Source organism: Cydia splendana, chromosome Z, assembly GCF_910591565.1.
Source record: "Cydia splendana chromosome Z, ilCydSple1.2, whole genome shotgun sequence".
In the NCBI taxonomy this organism is placed as follows: Eukaryota; Metazoa; Arthropoda; class Insecta; order Lepidoptera; family Tortricidae; genus Cydia; species Cydia splendana.
Genome location: NC_085987.1, coordinates 29358528 through 29384508, shown reverse-complemented (window position 1 = coordinate 29384508; position 25981 = coordinate 29358528). Strand labels below are relative to the sequence as shown.

At 37.5% G+C, this 25981-nt stretch overlaps 1 protein-coding gene across 1 annotated transcript in view; it reads right to left on the bottom strand.

Annotated features, from left to right (window-relative positions):
• The window catches only part of LOC134804733 (uncharacterized), a 41291-nt gene that overhangs the window by 5079 nt on the left and 10231 nt on the right, over positions 1–25981 (bottom strand). The window contains exons 4-18 of the mRNA XM_063777933.1: positions 23629–23874; positions 16816–16944; positions 16165–16294; positions 15363–15502; positions 15094–15248; positions 13515–13699; positions 12995–13158; positions 11799–12024; positions 11447–11558; positions 10971–11087; positions 9438–9549; positions 9142–9269; positions 8574–8681; positions 2568–2698; positions 2070–2130 (exon numbers count right to left, since the gene is read on the bottom strand). Of these exons, the coding sequence (XP_063634003.1) occupies positions 2070–2130; positions 2568–2698; positions 8574–8681; positions 9142–9269; positions 9438–9549; positions 10971–11087; positions 11447–11558; positions 11799–12024; positions 12995–13158; positions 13515–13699; positions 15094–15248; positions 15363–15502; positions 16165–16294; positions 16816–16944; positions 23629–23874 (2144 nt within the window). The remainder of the gene's footprint in view (positions 1–2069; positions 2131–2567; positions 2699–8573; positions 8682–9141; positions 9270–9437; positions 9550–10970; positions 11088–11446; positions 11559–11798; positions 12025–12994; positions 13159–13514; positions 13700–15093; positions 15249–15362; positions 15503–16164; positions 16295–16815; positions 16945–23628; positions 23875–25981) is intronic.

The following is a 25981-nucleotide window of genomic DNA, read 5'->3' as shown; positions in this document are numbered from 1 at the left end:
AGTTTCCAGTACACAGACATAATTCTGTGCACTTTAATTTTCTTTTTATGCAGTTGCAACGATTTTTGCAACCTGCCTTGTACCGGCAACGAGTGAGTTCCAGGCACACACTTGCAACATCGGATAAATCTGACCAAACAGGAGTCCATTCACTGTCTTCCATTCTCCAGCCCCAAGAAGGACTCGGAAGCTTTTGGAGAGGCACTAAGGCCTGTCCCCAGACATGGACTCCTTATTGTGAAAATAAATATTTTACCTCTTCCTAAGTAGTATATATAATTTCTCTCAGAAATAGTGTTTTAATATTATCAGCAAAAAGAAGAGCGCTTTTTTATTAGAATAATTTCAGTTATTATAGTTATTTCTCGGACCCAATTTTGGACCCGGGTATATCCTTAAACTACGTTCAGAAGAGAGGTATGGGCACTGTAAATGTCATCTCGCTTTGTGTGGTAGGGCACAGCACAGCTGATTTCATTCCAGATCTATCCGAGCAGAGCCCAACTGGGGAAGTACCTACGTACCTCCACCTTACAGAAAACCCCGGTCAAATAACACTAGACAGTGGGGCCAAATCATTGCAACTGCATTAAAATTAAAGTGCACAAAATTATGTCTGTATGATGAATTATGTCTGGATGAAAGTATTTTATTCGTAATCATAAAATCTAGCAAAGTAAGCATACGTACGTAGATACTCGTACTCGATCATTTTGTAAGATAAACGCCAGTCCGCAAGATAAACGAGAGTCCAACTACCCGCGCTGTGGTCATTTAATAATTTTTTCACCTCAGCAGCTCGAACAAGGGTACTTTGCTTCTTAAAAACAGTGAGCAAAATGCGATTTTGCTCACTGAGTCATTTTGTCTCACTCAGTGAGCAAAATGCGATTTTGCTCACTGAGTGAGACAAAATGACATTCAAGTGACCTTTATAGTCAAATGTCATTTCAACATGCGGGGTCTAATACAAGTTCGATATACTTGGGTTCTATTATCTCTGTCCCTCTAGGTATGTTCTCACTGCTTAGGGTGAAAAATTTAGTGTACTACACGAGATCAAAGTTATTTACATCTCGTGCGCTTTTGAATCCCTTACTACGCTCAAGATTCTAAATTAGATTCACTCGCTACGCTCGTGAATCTATTATAGAATCTTTCGCTTGCACGGGACTCAAAATAAGCACTCGAAGAAATATCAAACTTTGATCTCTTGTTGTACAAATAACTATTTCACCATCTTTTTGCAATAGGATATTACTAAACGTGTATATGTTTAGAATCTGCATAAATTGCGCTTTATTATAGTATTTTTTGTATGATATTTTTGGCCATTATACAAAAGTTATTAGCTCTCAAAGCAAAAATCTCCATCCTAAATTTTCATCTTTTTACGTTTTTCTTGTAAAATTACTATGAAACTGAAAAAAACAAATATGAGCAATGAATTCTACGTCTTCGGTTTATACGAAAACGATACCAAACTTGCCCTAGTAGCCACCAGGACCAGAACAGATTTTTTTGAATGATGATGGGTGGCGGCCATCTTTGTACCCCCCTCCCCTTATTGCCTCCCAGGCTTGAAATGCTTAGAATTACTCAAAGATCATATGTGATGAAGCTCATAGCTTAATAATTTTTTTTTGGGTCAACTTCATAACTGCTTCCACTATAATATATTTTTCATCACACTTGCTCGGAAAAGATGTATTTACACGTAGGGCTTGCGGGCGGGAAATTGAATTTTTCGCCCTAGGGCGGAAAAAATCTTTTCCGAGCAAGTGTGATGAAAAACACTTATTTACACGTAGGGCTTGCGGGCGGAAAAGATTTTTTCCGCCCTAGGGCGGAAAAGTGTTTTATACAGAAGTTTGTTTTTATTAATTCTCCTTTTTTTCCTTACAAGTGTGATGAAAAACATTGTGTGTGCCACGGGCGGTAAAGAAATTCCGAACTCGTGAACATTTTAAGCCCTCGCTTCGCGTCGGGCTTAAAATTGACACTCGTTCGTAATTTCTTATTTCCCGCCCTTAATACACAATGTACTATTGTTAAGAGAGTGGGTTTACTTTTTTTCGATCCATTTCGACGATTACTTCTTGTTGCCGCTTTATTTCAACACTCCAACCTCTAAAAATATTACACATGACATGATTAATTGATTAGATTAGGTGCAGTAACGCATTATACGCAAAGACGCAGAATAACATAACTCAGAATGTAGGTTGGGTGCGTAACCCTAGTGAACCCGTTTTAACTATGACTTTCTGACATATTATCATATATGTATTGTATAGAGTCTGTGCGGAAAGAGAAAAGTCGTGGAATATTGGGCCCCATACATTCCACGAGTCTTCTCTTTCCGCACAAACTCTATGGAACTTGCTAACTATGTAAACAAACCGCCATATTGAAATTGTCTCTGAATTATGAATTTACTAGTGACTTTTGTTTACATAGTTAGCAAGTTCCATAGAATGAAACTTTACTGTAAAAGAGATTGAGGCACTTTTTAACAGCAAAGTAAATTGTCTGCTTTAGCTAAGGTATTCTAAAACCTCTCATACTTGTTTATGTGAACAAATTCTTCAAGAATATCGGCATCGTGAAGCTCGAGGTTTGGATTCTGCATTTGTGTTTCTATCCACGTTTCCATTCGTTTCGCAGTCAAGTAATGTGAGCATAGTGTTAAAATTACCTGCAATTAGGTACATGTAGTATTTTAATTATTCAAAACAAGATATTATAGTTATGTAGAGTCTATGCGGGAAGAGAAGAGTCGTGGAAAGTATTGGACCCCATACATTTCACGACTCTTCTCTTTCCGCACAGACTCTATCATTATTATCCTTTTGCCGCCCACTATACTCGTAGGGAACGTGCGCGTTGGAGGGTCTGCCATCTTGTGTCTTGAATTGAAAACATATGTGCACATGTACGTCCACTGTAAAAATATGGGTGTACAAACCATCTGAAAAATATGTCCCATAACTCTTATGTCAGTGAATTAAGAACTATGGGACATATTTTTGAGTAAGTTGTCTACAGCTACACCCATATTTATACAGTTGACTGTACATTGCCAAAGCAAGTGCTACCATCTACCGTTCTCGTCGGTACGTTTCCTTGTGCATAGTAGGTTCTGCCATCTTGTGGGCTACATCGGAAGCTTAAACCACACATTTACACCTCGAGCCAAAAATCTTACGGCTCCTATGCTGCCCCCTATAGTAGTTCATGCACGGGGCCTATACAAGAATAGGTAAGTGCAAGTGAAATTTGAAATAAAAATTTAGATAGAAAGTAACTAACTAGGAACCCTTATAGTTTCGCCATATGTCCGCCTGTCTGTCTGTCCGAGGCTTTGATCGGTGATCGTTAGTGCTAGAAAGCTGTAATTTGGCATGGATATAAATATAAATCAATCAATCCGGGAAAGTGGTAAAGTTAAGAACTAAAAAGAAATTTCGGATAGGTCATTTAAAAAAAATGGGATCTTCGATGTTCATCAAACATTTTTGATAAAGTAAATATTTTTGGAAATAATCGCTCCGAAAGGAAAGAAAATGTGTCCCTTAAGTCCCTTTTGCATTTTCACATTCATAAAAGAGTATTTCAGTAAGTAGATAAAGTTTTGGTGCCTATTTTGAGCGGTAGCAGGATAACAATTATTAATATAATGCCTGGGTAATGCCCCTACTCACATACTCCTTTGGCATACTAAGGTCCCATACAACCATTTCCAGTCGCCGTTACGACGCGGTGTTGACACATCTTGTGTCGACACCGTCTGTTTCGGTCACAATTCCAGTCGCAGAGTCGTCGCCGTGTCGACACAGTTACCAGAAATGGGGAAGGGTCGACACATGACACAAAGTGACATAAAGTGTGGTCGCCGTGTGCACACATTGTTTCGGGTTTGCGACTACTTTATGCCAAAATCATTCGTTCATTCGTTCATTTTGTTCCTGTCAAATGGAAACTGTCAGATGGAAAAATACTTAAATAAAAATAAGTGACATTAATACGCCATCTCTAAAACGGATTACAAGACGTAATTATATATTGTTTGCATTTATATTACAATAGGACTTAAATTATTATGGGGAATTAAACTGCTCGAGTGATTTGATAAACTAAGTGTAATATAATCAACGCGCCACCACATTGTTTTAGTTTAGCCGGAAATGAAATTGTTTACTTCTCAGTGCCTGTGTTCATAACTATATTATTTGAAGCATTTTTAGTACTTCGATGCGTATACTATACTTAAATAACAGAAATAACGCTTTACATACTACGAAACTTGTTAATTATGATGTATAAATATGGTTTAAGGCTGAGAAATATTGCAGTCACAAAGTAGTTGCAATGTTTCGACTTTGTGTCGACTCTGTGTTGACACATGACACGCGCTGTCAAAAGTAATAACAAAGTTACTGGTATGTTACTGGATTTGCAAAATGGCTCCTTGTGTTGATTTGTTTTCAGATATTCTCAAAGTGTAAAAATGCCGTGGTCAGAGATGGGCATTAATCGATTAACTGTTTATTCGACTAATTAATGGAATAAAAAAAGTTAATTCTCAAATTTTAATCGCGATTAGTTTAGTCGACCTAACATAGATTGAAATTGAATGAATCTGAATATTAATCAAATAAATTATCGATTAAATCTCGATTGAAAGTTGACAGGGGGCCATTTTTGTACGTATAAATAATAGAAATGTCTTGCATGCAGATGGTAGCAAAACACTTTGTCATAAAAGTCGAGATGGGTGTCGATATATAGGTTTTAGGGAGTGCCGATTTCGAAAATAATGACCATTTTGGAATCCGAAATGGCGGCCATGCACTGTGTCATAAAAGTCGTCATGGATGTCGTTTTATAGGTTTTAGGGGGCCCCGATTTAGAAAATGATGACCATTTTGAAATCCAAAATGGCGGCCATGCACTATGTCATAAAAGTCGTCATGGGTGTCGTTTTATAGGTTTTGGGGGGCGCAGATTTCGAAAATGATAACATTTTCAATTTAAAAATGGCGGCAATGCACTATGTCGTAAAAGTCGTCATGGATATCGTTTTATAGGTTTTAGGGGGCGCAGATTTCGAAAATGATGACTATTTTGGATTCCAAGATGGCGGCCATGCACTATGTCATAAAAGTCGTCATGGATGTCGTTTTATAGGTTTTAGGGGCGCAGATTTCGAAAATGATAACATTTTCAATTTCAAAATGGCGGCAATGCACTATGTCATAAAAGTCGTCATGGATATCGTTTTATAGGTTTTAGGGGGCGCAGATTTCGAAAATGATGACTATTTTGGATTCTACTGTTATGATAAAATACGTAGCCGCCATCTTGGATTATAAAATGATCATCGTTTTCGAATTCTGCACTCCCTAAAACCTATAAATCGACATCCGTGACGACGCAAGTTATCTTTATTTTCAGATCTAATAAATTGCTACAGAATACAAAGGACAAAAAAGAAGCGAGGAGGTAATGAAACAAGCAAAAATACAGATGATTCCTCGACGCAATTGGGTGATTCTTAAATTGTGTCCAGATTTTTTTTGTCATAAAAGTTTTAAATTTTTTTTTGTGTTTTGTATCTGTATTTTTTATGTAATTCGACATTAAGAGACCATATACATCTCTTAGTAATTGTAATAAGTTAGATTGAATTGTTAGTTTTATTTTATAAAATTGTTGATGTTATTATTTTTGCTTGTATGTAAATTCAATGATGACGTGTAAAAGTGCCCTTGTGGCTTATTTGCTGAATAAATGTTGATGTTTGATGTTTTATTTTTCACATATTAGTCTCACAAGTTCCGTGACATTTCGACCTTGTAATTTTTTAAGTAAATGTTTTTGTTTATCTATGAGGATCTCACTAGAATAGTATAATCAAGGTATGTTTATATTTGATGAATGAAATAGTAACGCAAAAAAAAAATATATTTGTGTCTTATATTCCTGCCGAAGACTTTTATTTTACCTTTTCCTTCTACACAAGTTTGGCCAAGTAATAAGAATTTAGGGCTCTCAATTTTATTTTGACTTCTACAACAGTAAAGCTACGAGGCCATGTTTGGTATCGTTTTCGTATAAATTCGCAGTACCAAATTTAGTTAAGGTATCACATTGACACCATTCCGAAGTAAAAACATATAAACTTATTAAAATACTTTCTTTTAAACTCCTCTTCACGCTTAAACTGCTGAACAGTTTTAATTTAAATTTGGTACACATATATTTTGAGTCCCGAGACAGGATATAATAAGTTATCTCAAAAATCATCCTTTAAAGGTGTGAAATGAGGTGTAGGGGGGAATTCAGAATTGACTTCTTGAAGTTAATACTGTTTAAGTTTAGGTTTGAAGTCATGTTTTTTCATCATTTTTAACTAAATCAAAGATGTAGACCATCCCAAATTTCATATAAATCGGTTCAGCGGTTATTGATTTCCCGTACAAATTTCCACGCCACTTTTCACACCTTCAAAAGATGATTTTGGTTATAACATCTATCCTATGTCCTGTTCCGGGACTCAAACTATTTCTATACCAAATTTCAACGAAATCGGTTCAGCGGTTAAGCGTCAAGAGGAGTTTCAAAAAAACCGGCCAAGTGCGAGTCGGACTCGCGTATTAAGGGTTCCGTACATTAAGTCCGACTCGCGCTTGACTGCACATTTCTAATAGGTTTTCCTGTCATCTATAGGTAAAGAACTATTTTGTGTATTCAGACGGACATACATACAGACGCACGAGTGATCCTGTAAGGGTTCCGTTTTTTCCTTTTGAGGTACGGAACCCTAAAAAGATTTATTTTTATTTTGTGGAATGGTGTCAATGTGATATCTTAAATGGATTCAGCACCCCAGATTTATACGAAAACGATACCAAACACGGCCTAGCACCTTCACTGATATAGATATATCAAGATAAAATTGAGAGCCCTAAATAAACTTTCAAGAGCGGATATCTCAAAAACTATTCAACATATCGAAAAAATTGACTGAATAAACTTGTAACAAATTAAATTAACTTTCATTTTGTATAAGTGGCCATGTCGCTGAGATGCATAGTTTCCGAGATATAATCGAAAAACGGGAAAATGGGACCTTCAAAGCCCCCTCTCTCCCCCCCGCTCAAGGGCTACGACCGGGGACTTTTGATATGTTCACCTCCTAACTTGTCAAACCGAGTTACGGAGTCAAAAATTGTGTTCCGAGCATTTCCCTCTACAACTTTTGGAGCATTCGTTGCCTGACCTAAGTAGCTTATTGAATTTCTTTAAAAACTTTTCTGTAAAAGGTTGACGGGTGTTGGGTGTTTATATGGTTTCGGTCGATTATTATCATTTGCATTGCCCATGATGACTTACTAGAATTACGAGCACACGAGACACTAATAGTAGTTTGACAAACCTTGGTTTTCAAGAGGTATTTTATATTGACATTTGCTGTCACAAATTTGCTGTCAGATTTAGTCGCAAACCGCACGCAAAGTGCACACAAATGTGTCGACACCTTGTTACGGAAAAGTGTAGACACGGCGACGACACTTTGTTTCGAAACAATTCTAGACACATTGTGTGGACTCTGTTACGACACATCTGACATTTAGTTACCACTTTGTGATTCTGCGACTGGAATGGTTATATGGGGTGGACTCAGACCGACCTGGATGCCCTGGATCACAGGGTCCGATTACTGCTCACCACACACCGTAGGTATGCTATTTACACCCACGCTCGTCAGTTATGAGATTGTATGTACAGCCCACGGAAGTGTGGAGGTTGAGGCTTACTAAACGCCGAAGATCTCCACAACCGCGATGTGTGCAATTTGAGGAATTATTTTCTTTAACGAGTGTGGGATGCATCGTGATGTGGTGCCAGTAGGGCACCGGGCAGGAACCTCACGCCGCTCTCCTTGGCAAACGAGAAATGGCACAAACCTGTAAGGCGATATGGAAGAGCAAGAAGCTACACGGGCGGTTCTACAAGGCCCTCACGGGACCCCCCGACGTGAACCTGCTCGCGTCGGTGAACTGGTTACGATTCGACCTCTGTGGAGAAACCGAGGGCTTCATGTCTGTGCAATTGCGGACAAAGTTATGATGAAAAACAAATACTGGAAATATATCCTCAAGCAAGAACGGTAGGTAGGTTGTTCCGGTTGTTCTCATCTTGCTAACGGCGAGTAGGTACTAGCACAGACATAGCCAGGACGTTTCACCAGCAACTTGCTCTTCTATGCGACCTTGTGGACCGCGAAGTTCTCGAAAATGCTCGTGGCACGCTCTACCTATTGGAATCAATCTATCATCACCTGCGCGGATAGTTCGGCGCTTCCTCTCTCTGCAGCCCGGACCACCGGCAGCTTGATGGGCCTTGCCCCGCTTCTGGCGGTACACTAGGTTAGATTTTTTATAATATGTTTATAAGTATTTTGTATTGTTTTTGTACGTGTTTTTGTTTTTCATTTTTATATCTATATTATAAAATAACCTAAGTTAAAAGAGAAATAATAACATAAGATTAAATAAAATGATAACTTCGTCTTGAGGCGCCAGATGTATATGCTTGTACAGGTTATACGCTTCGTCCGCTATCGACACCTTGTCATTCAAGTCTTCAGACAACATCTGTAGAAGAGCGTAAGCCTACAAAAAAAAAATAGAACGTAATAACCTTGTTATGCTCAGTCACATAAAATCATAAACTACTTAGGTACTTCTTGACTTCTTTTTATTTTAGTTATTTGGCTCACAAAACAAGTTACAGACAATTGCAGAAATTACAGTATTAATTAGCATAGTTCAGATCTAGACTATAACTCTAAACATACTGCACAGAAGGATAAGGACATTTAATTACAATTTATCGCTAGAGAGGTGAGATGTCATTGCTACGCTAGATTACGGACAAAACGGTAAAATAAACAGTAGCAAGATTTAGCATTTACAGAGTTATGTGCGCTAGTAATTAAACTACCTAAGTCTAAAACTTGAACTAAATGATACTAAATATTTTAATCTGATGATGTGAAAACTTGAGCGACGTCGTTACTCTGTCGATTCGCTTAAGTTTCTCTCATTTTTTCCGTATAATCATGAACATTACCTTAGACATACGAGACCCTGCCAAATCAGCAGCAGCATAACATATAGGCTGTTGGTGATGCACCTTGTGTAATTTAGGATTTTCTAGCGCTTTCCGAACTCTAGCCGATCTCAACGGATTATTTAAATCTGCAGAATCAAACGCGACACATTAGGACCTAAGTATCAATACCGAGTGGGCTTTACTTAGGATATTTTTTTTATTCAATGCACAATTTTGTAATAATTTGTCCGAATGTTCACTTACGTAATGCAAATAAGGGAACATTGAGGATGAAAATGTTGTATGGTAGCTACCCTGTATAACTCCATCCCCGTTCAACTCCACGCCGAGCCTGCGGCATTCATCTCGGACGAGCGACGCCAAGAGAGTCGCGATGGTAGCTCCAGTTTGTACGACGCGAGGGTGCTAAAAATTCAGAGAACTTAGCAGCATTGGAATTATGTTTAGATTGAAGATAAAATAAAATAAATCTAACTAACAAGAATTTTAGAAATAGTGGTATGGAAATTACACACCCGATTCGTTCGGCGTTACCTAAATATGAAACGTAAAAGTAGTGTACCTAACCTAACTACCGAGTTAACGTTGAAATTGGTTCATTCCTCGTAAGATGCGCTCTTTAGGGCTGATTTAGACGGCGTGCGAACTCGCATGCGATTTTAGTTACATTGCGGACTGTTGGTTACGTCCAATTCAACCGACCGATTAAAACCCGCAATGTAATGAAACTCGCATGCGAGTTCTCGCATTGTCTAAATGAGGCAGGTGACCGCCGGTTGGTGGCAATCGTGCAAAAATGCAACATCTAGACACGCGGCAGCGTGTCAAGCCAAGTTCAAGCAAAGGAACTGGCTAGCCAGCGCCGAGTGTAATATTACACGAACCACTTGGTGCCACTTTTGACCCTTCTATAACTCAAAACCTCTTTAACATAAACACATAAAACTACGTGTGTTTAATAATTACGAGTATATCCATAAGGACATCTAGAAGCCCAAATTTCATGAAGCTAGCTCAAACGGTTATAAAGATATGAAGGTCAAAAAGTCGTAAATTTTAACACTGACTGACTGACCTACCTGACCTATACCTAAATCTAACCTACTTCCAGATGACCTAGAAGGATGAAATTTGGAATCCAGCTCGGTAATTGTGTGTAAGCGTAGGAAAAAATCTAAAAATAAAAAAAGTTAAAAATTAGGGGGGTCCCCATACAATTTTTTTTATTGTAGCGTTGGAACCGTTACAAGCAGATATTTGAAACTATTTGTTATATAACAGAAATATAAAAATAAAGTTAAGTCAAAAAATAAGTGGTGTCCCCATAAAAAAAACTTGTAATACGCGCTAAACAACCGGCCAACGGTGTGTCGTAACATTTCATCAGTTTTTATCAGAATTCAAAAAAATATATATATGTTGAATAACTTTATAAAATGACTGATGTAATGAAAACTGGCCAAGTCAAATCTAACCTACTTTAAGATCTCACATTTTTTTTAAATAACAGCAAGTGTTATAGGTATCCAATAAAGCAAAGAAATAGAGTTTAATACTTGTTCATAATGTTATTTTGTTCCTATAAATACATATTTGGATTTTGCATAGAACTTGGCACTCATTTAGATCTCCATTCTTTTTGCGGCGAAGCCCACAGCTAAGCATAATTTTTGTATTGAACTTGGCTATCCTTTTTTACATTTATGTTTTTGGTGGGATTAATATTGACACTGTTAGTGGGAGTGTTCGGGTAACCCGAGTAATAGGTATTTATGAGTTATGTTATGAGTGATGAATACGAGTGAAATGATCAAGATCATGCTAACAGCGTGAGAAGCGCCGACGCCGGCGCGCCAGGTGACGAGCTGCGAGACGGCGCCGCTGCCGCTGGTCGCGTCGCACACCAGCGCCAGCGCCAAGCACTGCACCGGCGCGCGCACCATCTGGCGAACACATAATATGCACTTTTCCAAACCAGGTCTAGGCTGTGGTATCTCTTACACTGTACAAAATTTTAATAACACACCTAAGCCGTCATTAGGTATGATAAAAACACGCCCTGTCATGATAGAAAGAAAACGGAAAAACAATATTTTTAGTTTAGCTTGTAGGCATAATTCTGAGAAAAATAGCCTATACATATTTTAATATCAAATAGAAGGGTCCCCTCAAAAATAAGAAATTAGAGACGTAAGGACACTAAGGACCACCCTAGGACAGATTCCTTATAAAAATTGTAATTCGTGTAATAATACGTAATTATAGATACCCACTACCCGCCCACCACCCAATGCCCACTTACCGTAATTAAATCTAACAACTGGTAAACACCATTATTTGCTATGAACTGTTTCCTATATTCGTCTCTCCATATTATGCCTTCCCAAATAAAATTCAAGAGGGATATTAACCACCTGCAGAACAACATTAAATATATGAGTAGATATGAAAAATCAATCCTTGGTTATGGTATAAAATATCAATAAGAAATATATTTAAAGTTAACATACGTAAATATGTAAACCTACCTATATCGACACGTGTTTATAAGCTAATCAATAAATGATTATTTATTTATTAGGTACATATACAACAGCATATATGCATTTATAAATGCACGTAAGGAGCGGGACATTATATAAGTAAACAATGACCTCTCACTGACAATGTAACTCCCTTCAAGCGAACGCATAATGACATTCATCATGGTCCACGTGAGGGCGTTGATGGAAACAGGCCACACGATTTGAGGATACACCTCGCACGTGACCCTCGTGGGGTACTCAAGGGCGCCCGTCAGCAGCCGCAGACATAGAGCTAGGACCACCTGGCTCATCTCTACTGGCGGGTCTCGCTGTTGAATCAGGGTAGAGGATAAATCTGTCAATTTTAAAACAATTTGTTAGAGAATAAAATTAACGTAATAGGGTCAAACAGATCACTGTGTTATGTCTTTCCTGTAGACATACACAAGAGTTAAGAGCTATAAAGGTTAATTTTCTTATTTAACCCTTATCCACGTGAAAAGGTCCTCCTTTTATTTAAAGAACTATGATAAAATCATTACTTACATGCCCACAAGCTGTTAACTATTGCCCACAGGAGAGAAAACTAGTGTGTTATCGCGAACAGCACATTTTTCTCTCCTGTGGGCAATAGTTAACAGCTTGTGGGCATGTAAGCAATGATTTTATCATAGTTCTCTAAATAAAAGGAGGACCTTTTCACGTGGATAAGGGTTAAATAAGAAAATTAACCTTTATAGCCCTTAACTCTTGTGTATGTCTACAGGAAAGACATAACACAGTGATCTGTTTGACCCAATAATATTATATGAAATGTGAATATTAGGTAGGCACTTTTGAATTAAGTAGAATCTTGTCAATTAGATAACTTGGCTTACGAGATAACCGCCATATCATTGAGGGATGGATGACTGAGGGACTATCATTGTCAGATACGGAAAATAAAATAAATGATCAAATGTGCAAAACGCAACTGTGTACCTACACAAACGCAGCTCTAGCCGTTGCTGTTTAAGCCTGGCCATGCTTAAACTTTTTATCTACATATAGTAGGTAGGTATATGTTCAAAAATGTTTCCGCGGTAAGTATGAGGTACAGAGGTCGGTCGGCAAAGGATGGTCACAGCGCCCCTCTGAGTCATTTCAATTTCAATAAGCCTTTATTTAACAATCTTATCAACTAGTTTTACAAAATATAATAGAAACATCTTATTTCTTTCTTATTTAAAAAAAACTATTAATATATTTCCGCTGTCAGACATCGGAGTCATGATTGTCTTGCTTTCCAGCATATCTCTGAGTCTAAGGCAACGGTAAGTACTCACGCATTAGAATGATAATTCCGTGCGAGCTGAGGAGTTCCTTGACGGTGTGCGGGCGCGGCAGCGAGCCGCGGTGGCCCTCAGCTGCCATTAGTAACCGCAGGCACCAGTACAACACGCTCAGCTCGAACGGGTTCCACGAGTACCACTCCACGTACCACATTATCCTGCAACAGCACCACTAACTTTATATTCGTACTTTCGTTGTCTTCTAATTCTTGAGTTGAGTGTTGTAGTTAAGTTAATTTGATTTTACATAGTTTGTAACATTTAAAAGAGATCAGTTAAGATTCCAATTAAAATGTTTTCGGAGGTTAAGTATAAAGCAGCTGAGGCTACTTGGACCTGAGCTGCGTCATATATAATGCGAACCTCCTTATTAATCCACAGCCTTTAGCCGCATTGGTCTGTGCCAACGGACGAACGCACACCAATGGCTGGAGAGCCGTTATCCCGAGCGCGTCATAAATCGTAAAGCAGCTGCGGCCACTTAGGCCTGAACTGCGTCATATATAATGCCAACCTCCTTATTAATCCACAGTCTTTAGCCACATTGGTCTGTGCCAAAGGAAGAACGCACACCAATGCCTGGAGAACCGTTTGCCTGAGCTCGTCATAAAGCGGCTGCGGCCACTTCGGCCTGAGCTGCGTCAGCCCAGGGTCCAGCAAACACATCAGCCCAACAAACCAATGTTGGGATTCTATCAGCTAATAACATTAACGAATTCGATTAATTTAGTGACTACCTATTATTATTATTAGAGTGCTGTTTACATTAAACCTCAATAAAAAGGAGTCCACTCACAGAAATATTCAGTCCACTAGTTTACTTAACTTTCAGTAAGTAACAGGAGTTTATCATAATCATAACATTCATAACAACTGCAGAATGCTTGGTTCCACCAATTTGATTTTAAGGCAAGCATCAAGCTAACGCAGTGACATTTAGTCAGCCTACATGTTTTATTTTTGTTTTTTTAGGGTTTCGTAATCATTTAGAAACCCTTATAGCTTCGCCATGTCTGTCTGTCTGTCTGTCCGAGGCTTTGCTCCGTGATCGTTAGACTCCCAATAGTGTGGAGTATCGTTAGGTTGGTCTTTTAAACCGAATTGGGGTCTCCGAAAACCATTTTTTGATATAGTTGATATTTTAGAAAACATGCGCTCCGAAAGAAAAAAAATGTGTCCCCCCCTCCTCTAACTTTTGAACCACGGGTCCAAACAATATGAAAAAAAATCGTGAAACAAAAGCTTAAAAAATACTTTCAATGAAAACTACAGATAACATGATCGGTTTAGTAGTTTTTCAGTTATTGCAAAAAATCTTCTTTTCTTATTTAGTAGAAAGATGCAAGTACAAAGCGCAGCAAGCTGATACTTACTAATAGCCCCCGTTTGGTCTATTTTGACAGAATGATAACTACGAAACCCTACACTGAACATGTACTTAACCTTATATAACTATGATTGGTCGCGTAATTACGTATTTCAGTAATTATTTACATATTCTTGTTTTCATGATTTTTTCACCCTTGACCCGACTGCGTGCTGGGTTTTTAAATCTGTTATAAACACTGGTTATAAAGAAAAACATTCATAGATTGCTCACTCCATACATCGGTTTTGATACCAAAAAGACTATTATTTTCATAGTCGACATCTAGCATCGAGTAACGGAATTATCAGTACCTACTGCTACAGCTATTATCAACTTCTACATCTATAGTCGACATCTAGCATCGAGTAGCGGAATTATCAGTGCTGCTACATCTATTGCCAAGTAGCAGTACTGATAATTCCGCTACTCGATGCTAGATGTCGACTATGAAAATAATAGTCTTTTTAGTACAGTCAACTGTAAAAATATGGGTGCACAAATCATCTCAAAAATATGTCCCATAGCTCTTATGTCAGCGAATTAAGAACTATGGGACATATTTTTGAATAAGTTAGCTACACCCATATTTTTACAGTTGACTGTACCAAAACGAATGTATGGAGTGAGCACTCTTCTCTTACTATATTTCTCTATGAATCTGTGTACCTTAAATCCTTCTGTCTTATTCTGTAGGTACATATTCTGTTTACCTATACCTACTTACAAATCGGCTATAGGGAAATATTTTAATGCAATCAACGCTCAGGTATATGAGGGCCTTCTTAAACTGCGCGTCTTGCTGCGAAGTGTTGAAGTTTACGGTAGCAGCCCAGCCGGCGCGGACTTGGAGCTCCGTCGCCACCGACAACGACATCACATCTGAAGTCAAAGTACATTGAGATAGAAATATATTGTTGTAAGGCTACACAAAAGTTAGCATGTTACTCTTGCATCCATATCTACCTCGGCGCCCTTAACTACAAGTAGACTAACCGAGCATCAGACGAGTAGAAAAAGCCTCAAGTCGTGTGCCGAAGCACCGGAGCAGAGCAGATACGATCACTGTCAGCGTAGTCCGCTCGTCTCGATGGGGGCGCGCGCGGCACTCATATCGGTACGCCCATATGAAGCATCTGCAAATAATTAGACAGTTAGTGTAATTACATATGTGAGTAAGTAGGTACCTTCGCAGCACTTTTCACGTCTTTTTAGAAAAGAAGACTTTGCAATAATTTATAAACGGCTGGACCGATCATGGTCGCTACAGTTTTCATTTAAAGTATTTAATTTATTAATCTTTTGGTTTTACGATTATTTGTCATATTTTTTGGAAAAGTAAAAGTTAGAGGGAGGATATATTTTTTCTTTCGGAGCCTTTATTTCCGAAAATATTCACAAAAAAATAGTTGTTAACGTGAAAAAAAAATCTAAAAAAAACCTTTTGTATGGGAGGTACCCTAATAACGTAGTTTTTATTTTACCGTTCTGTCGCCTTGCATGACGTATATAATGTTTCCATGCCAAATTGCATTTCTACCACTAACGATCACGGAGCAAAGCCGCGGGCGGACGGACAGACGGACATGGCGAAACTATAAGGGTTCCTAGTTGACTACGGAACCCTAAAAAAGGCTGTTGATTAAATTGAATGGATTTTGACGGGCAAAGGCTACTACCCATACAAGAAAGAAGGGGCCGGTCCCCGGTTAGTTACATCGAACAGATTGTCTGCCTTTTTCGTCCAATAATGATATTGTTGTGCAGAAAACTGACATTACCGATACAGAATTCGTACCTTTGTGCGTAACTATCCGGTGCTGGTAACTGTTCTTGAAATGTAGGATTGATCTCGCTACATTGCTTTAACGCCTTGACGATCACTAGGAGTAAGCTCAGTGTAGTTTGAAGGTGGACGCTGCTGGCTCCTGCTTGCAAGTATGTACATTAAAAATCCGGGGAAAGCTCAATAAATACTTCTTAGGTCCTATGCTAACCACCGTTTAAATATTCGCCCGTATTGAATTTACACACTGTATAAATAAACTCAACGAATTGTTACATCATTCGGTATCTATTCGGGACATGAAATTATTTTAGAATTACGCTTAGCAGGTACAGTCAACTGTAAAAATATGGGTATAGCCAACTTATTCAAAAATATGTCCCATAGTTCTTAATTCGCTGACATAAGAGCCATGGGACATATTTTTGAGATGCTTTTTGCACCCATATTTTTACAGTTGACTGTACCTAACTCCATTTAACATTTTTATGAATCACATTTTGACAACTTTACATAGCGTTATATGACTACTAAGTAACACCGTTACCGTTACATTAGGTATAATGGCTATATAATTAGTGCAACATTCGGTGCAGTTAATAACCGACGGCGAGACCTGATCTGATTACCATAACTCATATATGAATTTCGAAAGTGACGCACCCAATTGAACATTGTAGTGTTGAGGATCGACTGGATTAATGTCGTACGCCGGCAGCTTTCTCTCGGGGAAGTATGGGTTGAAGCGGTAAAATATATTTTCTAATATATTCTCCTTGAGCAGCTTCACACCTGGATACGATTGTGACGTTTCAGGCAAAAGGACGACTTTCATAGTTGTCAACAGGAACTTTAGGTACTGGTACAATTAGATATCGTCCTTGCTGACACCTTCCAAGTGGTACTTAAGTACGACACAGCACTATTTTAGCCTGAGGCCGACTTACCGCGAACATCAAAAATCAACAATTCGTTTTCTGCCTTAATCAAGCAATAGACAGGCAGTTAACGAAGTTTCGATTTCTGATATTTGCGGTATGCTTCCAGGCTAGGTAAGATTTAGCGTTGGTTTATGCAAGTAAAAATGTATATGCATGAATTTAATGAATATTTATAATTTACCGTATTGAATAACACGTGAGGTAATAAAAGCTAGTTTCTTTATATTCACGTAATTTAAGACCTGACCTGATATCATTCATGCAAAACCTGATACCACACCGGAAGTAGAAATCTTATAATATATACCTATAAGACTGGGTCTCTATTGTTTCCCAAATAGTTTTAAGTCATAATGTATTGTTTGTCCGAATTTTCGTTAGTCATAATTGGTTTTTCTCAGAAACGCGTAACTTTTCAGGATTGCCATAAAACAAACCTAACCTAACCTAAACTATCTATAGAAATAACCTTACGAAAATCCTGAAAAGTTAACGGTTTCAGTTTTATGACTAACGATAATATGACAAACAATACATTATGACTTAAAACTTTATGGGAAACAAAGGGACCCTCTATAAGACTACCTATATTATACAGACAGACACCAATCATAAATATTATACAAAACCTTGTTTTAGTTATTAGCCGTTGTATATTAAAATTGTTGTTTAAGGGGCCGGTATATGACGTTTTCGATTTAGACCTCACTTTGTAACCATAATTTGTTCAATAAATGTTTGATAATTGCATTAAATTACACGTAAATTTATTCACGAAGAAACCGAGTACCGACTCTTCATGCCATTATATTTTTAATTTGCTGTTATTCTCTACAAATCGACACTAAAAGTATCAAAAAATCAAAATATGGAGTTCCGTTTGAGACAGAAGCAAAACAATTTTGTCTTTGACAGTAATTGAATTATTGTATGATTTTGGAAGCTAGATAATTCAGCTACCAATTTATTATCAATTTATATTTTTACTCACAAAGACAACACAGAAATTCAATCTCAAATGTAAACTTGCGAACAATTTCCATACATTGACGACATCACTCAAAATTCTTCTTCAAGTCAGATGCCCGTTGGGGCTACACCGGAGCACACGTGTACTTCTTCAAATGAAAATGACAGCTTGATTTTCTTGCTTTTGACAATTATATTGACATTAAATCATATACGCACACGAGAAAGCATACCAGTAGATAAAATGTATTTCAAAAAATAGGGTACATAAATATCAGCTCGCGTCTCATTTAAATTTCATTTGCTGTTATTTACGGGCCATTATTGTTGAAAACCGCAGTAAACTATCTTAAAACAATACGATTACAGTCGAATTTAAGTATTATGTTCCTTCAAAACTCGCTTAAAATGAAAAAAGTTTAAAGACTCATCTTTACTGATTGGGATCAATTTTTATTATGCTGGTATCATTTTGCGTCATTTTAAAAACGTATTTGACTTCTGTATGTCATTGAATTTTGATGACAACTGTAATCTTGTATTATATTATAGAACTTTTATATTAAAATATTGCCTATTAACAGGAAGAGTTATGTAATTCGTATAAGTAATACCTGAAAGTCTTGTACCTAGATCTGTAATACCATGGATTGCGACGAATAAATTATTATGATTATGCCGTTCGTTCCGTCTATATGTATAATGCGTGTACGTGCTGTTCTCTGAAAATCTTCAAGAAAAAATAACGGCTAGACCAGCACTAAGTACTAGCAAGTTTTTGCGGCTTTGGAGACCGAGATGAAGCTTACAGGCCAATAGCGTTGTGGCCTGGTTATTGTTATGTATACCTATGTATCGAATGTTTTATAAATTTACTATAAAAAGCAATGTTTTATTTCGATTAGGTCTACATTTTGTGCATATTGCATATCTGAAGTATTTTCGTACTAAACTTGAAACTTTCGTTGAAACTAAATAAAATAATTATTTCAAATGTACAGTCACCTGCAATTTATGTTACACAACGAAGGCCGCAAAAATATCTGACACGATCTTATTTGTAGAACCATGAGAGCATGTCACATATTTTTGCGGCCTTCGAAGAGTAGGTACCGTCATTACTCATTATCACCAACTTTGCCCGCTTTTTTTTTAAACACGAAGTTCTCAAAAAAAATCACATCATATGACTTTTTTTTGCTCAGCACGTCCATTGTGATCAAACGTATCAGTTTATGTGAAGAAAACATTTTTTTATCGTGTTTTTACCCATTATTTTGCGTTTTAGAGGGCGAGCAAATAAAAAAATATCCGGGGTTTTCGCCAACATTGCTCACTTCAATTTGGTATTCAAATACAGCTCGTATGATGATGATGTCTAAGGATCACTTAAAGGTTTTGGGCAATCCTACCATTCCCTGTTAATAACTTAGCGATAAGTGTAAAAACTTTTAAATAAATTTGCTGGGCAATGTTGCCTACCCGTTTTTGCCCATTTCCAAATAAGGCTCGCCTAAGCATTTTACAAAGGCTAGGGTTGTCACTTTTGAGAAACTCTGTTACAATAGTTTAATGACCAAAAATATGATTTTTGTTGTGTTTTCATTCGTTAACGGGATAAAACATCTAAATAAAGGATAATAAGACAAATTAAATACAGTATATATTTATAAACTTATTTTAGTGTACAAACATAACCTTCTTTTACTTGCGAAGTTGGGTAAATTAGATGAAAGTGACAACCCTAATCCGTTTTTGGTGGTGGGCAATGTTGGTATGGATGCCAAATTACCGGATTACTTTGCCCACCGCTAAAACTTTTGTGTATTTAGGCCTTATTAGTTTAAATCTCAATAGACATAATCTATCCTTCATGTGTTATAACTGAAACCCGGAAATATTTGTCAAAGGGTTCTCAATTTTTTCTACTTGCATTGATTATTTATACATTTTTGCCCGCCTTAAATATACCCTATATTAGACAACACGCTCAAAATTCCCAAGTGAAGTTATGCACAAGTTTGGCATATACTTTGTCAGAAATATAACCAATTTTCTACTAAAAACAGCAGGGTAGCCATAACTATTATCCATTTTTCTACATTAACGAATTTGTTTAAAATTGTCGTTTTGGGCAAAGTTTCCCTGGAGGCAAAGTTGGCGCTAATGACGTGGCGTTATTGCAGGTGACTGTACATAAATGTTTCGGTGATTTTGAGATTATTTTCCAGGTTAGTTTACTAACAATCAAGTTATGCAGATACCGATTTCGTGAACGTATAAGTAGTAAGGTACCGCTATTGTTTAGCGATACCGATTAACTTTGAAGGTAAAACTATACCGGTTGAAATATAAAGATATTGAAATTACAGCAGGGACAACCATTTTTTATAGGTGTACCTAAACCATCATTGGCTGAGCGTTAGCAAAGGTCTCCGTTTCAGCTTGGGCAAAAATGCTTTTGTATGTTCTCCTTTGCAGATCACATTTCTCAACTGATTCTCGTGAAAATTTGTAAGCAGGTTCGATAGAACTATTCTGTTTCGCTTTATCCGCCAAAATGGAATTGCCACCCTGCTGAAACTTTATTTATTTAAATTCCTATTGAATGGATTTTGCACTCGGAGTAAATATCTATGGAGCGGCCATTAACAGGCGTTCCCCTCTGCAAAAAGATCGCGGCCGCCGGTCAAGGAGGTTATATAAAACTAGTTGCCACACGTCATACGCCATTCAGCAAACGTCAGTCTAAGCGGAATGATAGGAGCCGAAAATGCCGAATTGCAGCGTTTTCTCGTGCAAAATGAGATCGGAAACGTCTAGTCTACAAAAAGAACACGTTTCTTATCATATGTAAGTACTATTACATCTAAATATTATCAAATAGTGCATTAATTTTGCAAATAACTAAAAAACATTGTCAATCTGACATTGATACCAGTGATATGATATTAGATCTATTTTAGGGTAATTCTAAAGAAGACTTTCTAAATATTAATTAGGTACGAGTAGAATTTCAAATAGGAAATATTATGCGAAACTCTGCGTAGGGGGCGCGACTACCACAATCCATCACAATCTGGGGGTCCGCCGCGGAACAAGAAAATTTAAATTTCGTTATCTAACCTCTCTATCACTATTGCATATTTGAGCGATAAAGAGAAAAGAGAAAATTTACTAGCTAGCTTAGTGCTACACTCTGGCGGCAGAACATTGCAGTAATATGCCCTATTTGCGTTGCTTTTTGTTATATGTGACGTTCTATGGAAAAAGGTACCTTATGGCGGCCGGCGCTTGTTTCGCATGGCGCCGCAATAATATTGGAGCGGTATTAATAATAGCGTAAGCGCCAACCCCCATAAGGTACCTTTACCCGTGGGACGTCACATATAATTTATGTAACACATTATTTTTATATAACACCTTAGTTTCATATCAACCTAATCTATTTAATCAAATAAATAGATCTATAAGAATAAAGAAAAGGGGGACGGGGGATCAAAAAGTAGTCGAAAACATCTCGCGTGATTTGTGCACAACCCCTAAATAACGTAAAATTACCGATAGACTCTTTTTTTTAATTAATTTTTCCTTTAGTTTCTACATATAGCTGGTCAAGCAGATCTTGTCAGTAGAAAAAGGCGGCAAATTTGAAAAATGTAGGCGGGAAGGGATATCGTCCCATAGAAAATTTGAATTTCGCGCCTTTTTTACTGACAAGATTTGCTTGACCAGCTATATATTTTTATTTAACATGTCAAATATTTTATTAATTTAAGGTATTTACGGCTGTCACTTTCCATAAATAGGCACTTTTAATTTATTACTCTGGTATCACCGTACCAATATTAGTGATGGGACACCATAAAAACCAATATCGGTAAAATCGATATAAACATAATGAATAATATACAGATGGTCATGATGCCTAGCGAACACCAGCCATATCGTACAAACCTCAAGGAGTGATATTCCTAGGCAGATGATGATCTGCCTAGTGACCACCAGCCATATCGTGCTAACTTCAAGGTGTGATATTCCTAAGCAGATCGTGAAACGCCGGCATGTCATGATCTGACTAGTGACCACCAGCCATACCGTTCAAACCTCAACATTTAGGCATATCGAATAAGTAGGATGTCCTAATTTTAGCAAATGATAACCATTGAAATGGCTTGACAGCCTACTTATAGTACGTGTTTGGGTAGCGTATGATTTTAGTACCTACCTAGTACCTACGCATTCTGCTCCAAATGCCACATAGAATGCAGCACTAGCCGTGGCAAAAAATGCAAAAGGCAGATTATTAAATGGCGGCGTTTCATGATATGCCTAGGAATATCTCGATATGCCCGATTTTACGATCTACCGCCGATATATATACTAATTATCCCCTACTCAATATCCCTTAAATGACATCCTATGGCCGCGTTTCATCTCTGTCATCAGATCTGCATGCTCGATAGTATATTGCATTGCTTTCAGAAGTAATCCAACATGTAAAATATTAACTAATGAACTGATAATAAAAAATCATTCTATATCAGCTTGCAAGATTCGCCCTAAACAAATTGACAAACTATTAGAAATAACATCTAAATCATCATAAGTTAGTAAAATGCTGGTACAAAGACTTGATATTGTATTATTATTATAATTGATAAAATCAGAAATTAAAATTCATTGTCAATTTTATCGACAATATTATCGGCGTGTCCCTCGCACTATCTAGGTTTACTTAGAACTGACGTCATCTCGTTCACGGACAGGGTTGTCTGTGTTTGTTCTTGTACTTGTGTGAATATAGTTTTTGCTAGTGTTTGATAATTTTGTCGTGTGCGTGTGTAGCGACGCATGCTAAAAATGCATTAGTGTTAACATTATTTGTGTGCGTTACCTCGTCCCCCGCGCCAAAAACGACAGACTTTTTCAGATAGAAATTAGTGCGCGTCTCTACTCCATAGATATTTACTCCGAGATTTTGCACCTTATGAAAAACCAGTAGTAGATAACATTTTACATCTGACTTAATGACATCTTGTTTTATTCGCTTTCATTGTACAAAACGCGTATCTCGACAAAGCAATATTAGGTAGTAAAACAGTCAACAATCAAATGAATTAAATAGGTACGTCACGTGTGACATGAACAGACAAGGAAAGCAAGATTAAATGCATTGTTTCTCTTTCATCTTTAAATGGAATGCTTTTACCCTCAAAGGAGGCTAGTGGTCAATACTAAACTAAAAGTCCAATCTTAAAAAAACATGATGGGTCACTGACCTGTCCCAGTAAAGTGAGGTAGTGTGCGTGAAGTGCGTTTGTGTGTGAAATGGGGTAAATTGACAGAATCTGATATTTTACCCACCGCTACCGTCGCCTTAATGTAGGGCCCAGGACATGTATAAAGATAGATTAGAATGATTAGACCATATGCAAGTTAAAACCATTAAAACAGTTCAACAAACCATAAAAAGGCGATAACACCAGGACAAATACTTCCTCGGAGCATACTACTGTACCTACCTACTATAAAGTTAAATAATAAATACAAATCCATTATTTACAATTTTCCTGCGAGGCAGCAGCTAACAATAGATTCATCTGCAAGTATGTGGGGAAGCGGTTGGACGATGCGACTGCCAGCATCCTGGCGGCCGCGTGGTATAGCGTTGGTGCTGCCGCCAGCAGCGTCACGCGGCGGGGCAGAGCGTCCGCAGGCCGGCGCGCATCCGGCGCTGACAGGTGCCACAGCAACGCATCAGCAACTATCGCAAACAGCTCGTCCTCTTCCATACCCAGCAATAGACAACCTTTAAGCATTTAGGAGTGGCATATTTAATGTCATAGGATATAAGTTGTGAAAAACACATTAATTTGTTTTTTTTTTTTACAACAAGTACCTTTTTTACAACCTGAGTAGTAAATTCTAGTTAGATCGCTAAACCAAATATTCCAAATAGCTAACGTATATTGCATTTAGCCTTGTTGTCACTTTAACCATTTGACTTAATCAAAACAATGTACAGCTTGGCAGAAAAGAGTCGAAATTAAAAAGTGGCAACACTGTAGTGTCGTTCGTCCCTTTCAAACCAATTTATATAAGGAAACGAGACACTACAGTGTTGCCACTTTTTAATTTCTACTCTTTTTTGCCAAGCTGTAAGCTGCATGCTGGCTTAGTGATATATGTTGGCACAAAACAGTCAATTTACAAAGTATCTAATTAATAAAATATCAAATAGTTACATTATGATCATAAACATGCTACCAATAAATTTTAATAAATTTATTGAACAACTATCACAGACGCCCTAGTATGAGTTGCATGTATTGAATATAATAGCCGCCTCGGGTCAAATATTGGTAGTCAAATAATACAGTCATGCCCATGGATCGTAACGATTGTGCTTCCAAATTAGGAGTAATATTCCCCTGAGTACCTATACAAGTGGCACTGGCCTCATTAAACCTCTTTGATAAACGCGGTCTCATTAAAACAGTACGTGAATAAAGAGAGTTGTAACACAAAGCAAAATTACTTTAACTCTACCTATTTAGAATGTTTAAAAAAAAAGCGTCGATTAGAACCAGTTTATAGTTATTTGTTTTACAAGGGATTGCCCTGTAAAAGTTGTGGTTTAACGTCTCGTTATTACCCGAGCAAGCGAATGATTCCAGAATTGAACCACGAGCGTAGCCAGTGGTTCCAAAAGTGAGATCTTTCGCTTGCTCGAATATCAATATTAGCACGAGGGATTATACAACAAGTTTGCCCCTAAACCAAAAATGTTACTATTCATAAATGGAATGCAAATGCAATGCAAACATCTATTTTAACGGTGGTTCCACGCGTTTATGCGGGCCCGGTCATATTCAGATTTCGCCAGTTAAGCTTTAGGTCAAAATCTGATTAAGTACGACTCTAGGGTAGCCACAGTTCCTATTTAATTCAGATTCTAAGTACGTATAATTCCGAATGAGGCATTTTCTAAGTTTTCCAAGTTCCTACAATGTTAGATTATCCATATAACAAATTCCTAGCACTTCAGATTCTCTCAATGCCGGATTCTGAGCAGGTCAGAAAATTACATTTCCAGAATCACAGTATATCTAAATGTGAGTACGACCGATTCTATGTTGATTAAATTATGTTTAGAGTATATTCTTAGAAGGTCAGATAATATGTTAATCAATTTCTGGCTACATTAGGCGACTGTACAGTTAAGACAAAGAAAAAAGGGGTTATTCGCGGATGGCCTAGAACGCAAAAGGACTACTGCAATATTTTGTCTATATCGCTATTAGTCTACATCGCAAACGGTCTAGAACGCAAAATGCCCACATTAACTTTATAGCGATGTCGACGGAGCCCCGCTTCCGCGGGGCTCCTATTCTGTGCTGTTTGGCCTTCGGCAATTTGAAGATACCTAACGAACCTAACCATCGCTAATGTAAAGATAAAACGACGGAAAATGATGTAGGCATTTTCCGTTTTGGAATGTTCGCGATGTAGACTAAGAGCGATATAGGCAAAATGTTACACTAGTCATTTTGCGTTCTAGACCGTCAGCAAATAACCCATCTTTTTTCTAGTGTGAATTATACCTCTTCTTTTCAGAATTAGACTTGTACATAAACTGACCTAATAAGAAATAAAACGTCTCAGAATTAGTAGATGTAAGATTCGGATTAATTTAGAAAACGACGCGATTCGAATCTGATATAATAAGAAAATGCAATTTGCAGAAACAAATGCTTTGCTAATACGACGTAATACCATTATGACAATGATCTACCCAGAATCTGACCTAGTCAGAAATTAACTTAAAGAGAAAGTGACTTCCACCTTACAAGTCATGCCCTGAAAGTATCTGATTCAGAAACAGACCTATGATGAATCTGGTATAACCAGAATCG